Below are 4,312 nucleotides of genomic sequence, written 5' to 3'. Positions count from 1 at the left end.
GATCAGCTATAGCTTGCCCCTTGACAGCTTTTTGTGAAGTGAAAACAATATCGAACTCTGAGAGAATTATCTGCCATTTTGCCAGACGTCCATTTAACATCGGTTTCTCCAAAAGATACTTCAGAGGATCAGATCGGGAAATAAGATGAGTGGTATGGCTCAACAGGTAGTGTCTCAGCTTCTGAGCCGCCCAGGCCAATGCACAACAGCTTTTCTCAATGAATGAATAATTAGCCTCATATTGCGTGAACTTCTTGCTTAAATAGTAGATGGCTTGTTCTTTCCTTCCAGAGTCATCATGTTGTCCAAGGACACAACCAACTGCTCCTTCAAGCACGGATAGGTACATGATTAATGGTCGACCCGGCTTCGGTGGCACCAAGACTGGTGGATGCAACAAATAATCTTTAATCTTGTCAAAAGCCTGTTGGCACTCCTCATTCCAATACAACGGTACATTCTTTCTCAATAATTTGAACAATGGCTCGCATGTGGCAGTTAGCTGGGCAATGAACCTCCCAATAAAATTGATCTTCCCTAAGAAACTTTTCACGTCCTTCTGAGTTTTCGGCACTGGCATATCTCGAATTGCTTTGATTTTTGCTGGATCTATTTCTATGCCCTTCTTGCTGACAATGAATCCCAACAGCTTACCCGCGGGTGCTCCAAAGGCGCATTTCGCAGGATTTAGCTTCAAATTGTACTTCCGCAACCTTTCGAACAACTTCTTCAAATCAACCAAATGGTCCTCCGCCCTCTTAGACTTGATTATGATGTCATCCACGTAGACCTCCATCTCCCGGTGGATTATATCATGAAACAGGGTGGTCATGGTCCTCTGATAGGTAGCCCCGGCATTCTTTAAACCGAAAGGCATGACTCGGTAGCAAAAGGTGCCCCAAGGGGTGATAAAAGCAGTCTTCTCCCTATCCTCTTCTGCCATCAAAATCTGGTGGTATCCAACAAAATAATCACAAAAAGATTCAATCTCATGTCTGGCGGTATTATCCAAGAGAATGTGAATATTTGGTAGAGGAAAATCATCTTTAGGACTGGCCTTATTGAGGTCTCTATAATCAACGCAAACTCGCACCTCTCCATTCTTTTTTGGAACAGGGACTGGATTCGAAAGCCAAATTGGGTAATGGGAAACAATGATAATGTTGGTTTTGAGCTGTTTTTCAATTTGCTCTTTTATTTTGAGGCTCATATCTGGTTTGAATTTTCGGGGTTTTTGTTTTACGGGGGGAAAAGAAGGGTCTGTGGGCAATTTGTGCACTACAACATCAGTTGAGATGCCAGTCATATCATCATAGGACCATGCAAAGACATCTTGGAACATAGTCAAAAATTCAAGCATCTCCTTTTTCTGCCTCTCATTCAAATGAATACTAATCTGCACCTCCTTAACCTCATTCTCAGTGCCAATGTTAACCTTTTCTGTTTCTTCCAGGTTCGGTTTTGGTTTTTCCTCATATTGTTCAAGGTCCTTCGCAAAAGAATCGACTACCTCCTCATTATCACTCTCGCTTTGGAGTTCGGATTCACAGACCTCCAAGTCGTGAGTGATATAGAGATTGCCATTATCGTATTCCAGAACTGTGATATCCAAAGGGTCAAATAGTTTTATTTTTGGCCATCTGAAAGAATTAACGAATGTGGGATAATAAGCAAATAAGCATACAACAAACAAATGAACAAGCAATATGAATATAAACAAGCGAATAAACAACACAACATGACAAGATCAACTTGTGCATTTTCATAAAGACCTTTGATTGAAAGCAAATGGAAATGAAAACTTAACAATATTTACATGCGCGAACGTTTAGTCAAAAAGGAAAATTGTTTTCATTGGCTATTTACAGATGCAAAGGTATTTTCATGAATTCGTATGAATGATAAACCCCTTTCAGTTTACCGAAACTCCTTCCGAACGGGCAGAAACTCGGCTGTCCAATTGGGAATTGATCCTTCAGGGATGTCAGGAAATTCAGCTTTGTCTGGAAAACTATCTTCAAATGTTGCCCCAACGAACAATTGGGCCAAACTAGCTTCAATTTCATCAACTGGGTTAATTTCCGACATGATCACCTCGGCTGGTCGTGGGAAAGTATAATGCAGTGGTGGAATGTCAAGAGCCCCTTGCCTTCCTTCTTTCTCCGCTCTCTTGCGTTCCTTCATCTCTCTGATGTCCTTGGCAGTCGGTCGGAAACCCAAACCAAATGAATCCTTTTTCTCCACAATCTCCACTGGCTTCAGAATTCCTTGCAAATCTCGTCCCAGCCCTTTGTCAAATTCATAGCCTCCACGGATCATTTCTTTGGCCATCATGACACTGGCCTTTGGTAAAGCTCGCTCCTCGTTTGTGATCCAACTTACAGAGACGATATCAGCCGTGCTATGAGGAGTCACGGTGGCATTTCTGCTACTCTCTTCTTTGGACTCAGAATCGGTAATTACAAGGCAATCCTCCTCGGCAAAGATAGTTATCAGCTTGTCATTTACTACAAATTTCATCAATTGATGTAATGAAGAAGGCACAGCCCCAAACTTATGAATCCACGGCCTTCCAAGTAGAACATTGTAAACACTAAGAAAGTGCATGACTTGGCAGGTTATTTGAAACTGGGCGGGCCCTATCTCGACGACTAAATCCACTTCTCCTATTGGCTCTCTTTGCGCTCCATCAAAACCTCGAATTATAGTCCCTGAAGGCCTCAGCTTTATGTCTTGCAACCCTAGCTTTTCCAAGGTGCTCCAAGGACAGATATTAAGTGCAGAGCCGACGACTAAATCCACTTCTCCTATTGGCTCTCTTTGCGCTCCATCAAAACCTCGAACTATGGTCCCTGAAGGCCTCAGCTTTATGTCTTGCAACCCTAGCTTTTCCAAGGTGCTCCAAGGACAGATATTAAGTGCAGATCCATTGTCAATCAATACCTTTGGCAGCATTTTCCCATTGCACCTCACAACTATGTATAGGGCCTTGTTATGTCCAATACCTTCCACCGGCAATTCATCGTCAGAAAAAGTAATTTGTTTGGTAAATAACACACTTCCAACCACGTGCGAGAAATTATCAACTGAAATATCCTTAGGGATTTGAGCTTTAGTCAATACTTCGATCAGCGCGTCCCTATGCATATCTGATGAAAAGAGCAGGTCCAACATGGATATCTGAGCAGGTGACTTGCTTAGCTTCTCGATTACATTGTATTCGCTTCTCTGGAGCCTTTTAAGAAAATCCAAGGCTTCTTTCTCGGTGATTGTTGGTTTAGCAGGCGGCTCGGAGTTATTTGCTTGAATCGGAATGGTAGTTTCAAATGGACTTGCAATCTTCCCTGATCTGGTGACCACTGACACTTCCTTCTTCGCAATTGATTTTTCCCCAATCGGTATGACGGGCTCATCGTAGTTCCATGGCACTTGTTGCAGACTCAAAACAGGCTCCTGCTTCGGAAATTCAATGACTACTGGCTCCAAAGCCTCACTCTCAGCTGGCGTGAGATCCAAGATAAAAGGCTTTTCATCCTCTTCGAATGGCAATTCTATGACAAATGGTTGGTCTGTGACCCCAAATACTTCAGCTTCCCTCGCCAATTTTTTGACTTGTTCCACATACTCTGCTTCGTCCAGAATGACCCCAATGATATTAGCGTGTTCCGGCAAGGGGTTTCTATTTACGTTCGGCCCTTGTGTCTCCCTCTTTCTAATTACAATTTCTCCAGATTCAATCATATCTTGAACTTTATGCTTAAGAGCCTTGCAATCCAAAGTGGAATGTCCGGGTGCCCCCGAGTGATAAGCACAGACAGCTTGCGGGTTATACCAAGCGGGCATACCATATGGATAGGTAGGAGGGGGTACCATACCAATTTTCCCGGCGGCCTTTAATTGGTCATACAATTGGTCTAAAGGCCTGCCTAAATTGGTAAATGTACGGCTAGGGGGTCGGTTGTAAGGTTCAGTAGGTTGAGAATGGTTGTAAATAGGTCTATTTGGGGAAGGAAATCTTGGGTTATATGGTGGGCGAGGTCGGTTTTGGGGTGAATTTGGTTGAGAGATTTGGAAAGGGGCTACAGGTGGGTTAGGATAGCTTGGACGAGGTCGAGGGTGGTGAATATTGGTAGTATATACATGGTGCGGGTCTGAGTAGTAAGGGTAATGTGGTTGGTAGGTTGGATTGTGTTGGTATCGGGGTCGGGGTGAAGGGTTTTGGTTCCAGATAAAGGTTGCATCCCCCTCCTTCTTTTTGAACTGCGGTTTTTTCACATTGCTTCCTTGCCCTTGCAAAGCTTCCACTTGTGAT

General features: G+C 43.4%; 1 protein-coding gene across 1 annotated transcript; it reads right to left on the bottom strand.

Annotated features, from left to right (window-relative positions):
- Positions 1-329: 329 nt before the first annotated feature.
- On the bottom strand, positions 330-3,873 carry LOC113757316. The gene is made up of 2 exons (XM_027300674.1): positions 1,949-3,873; positions 330-384 (listed from the first exon to the last, which is right to left on the bottom strand). Exons 1-2 carry the CDS (start codon positions 3,871-3,873, stop codon positions 330-332), a joined length of 1,980 nt encoding a protein of 659 aa, XP_027156475.1.
- Between the last annotated feature and the right edge of the window lie 439 nt (positions 3,874-4,312).

The sequence above is a fragment of the Coffea eugenioides genome, unplaced genomic scaffold, assembly GCF_003713205.1.
Source record: "Coffea eugenioides isolate CCC68of unplaced genomic scaffold, Ceug_1.0 ScVebR1_2951;HRSCAF=4077, whole genome shotgun sequence".
Classification (NCBI taxonomy): domain Eukaryota; kingdom Viridiplantae; phylum Streptophyta; class Magnoliopsida; order Gentianales; family Rubiaceae; genus Coffea; species Coffea eugenioides.
Note: the sequence above shows the minus strand (reverse complement) of the source record. Positions and strands in the feature narration are given on the sequence as shown.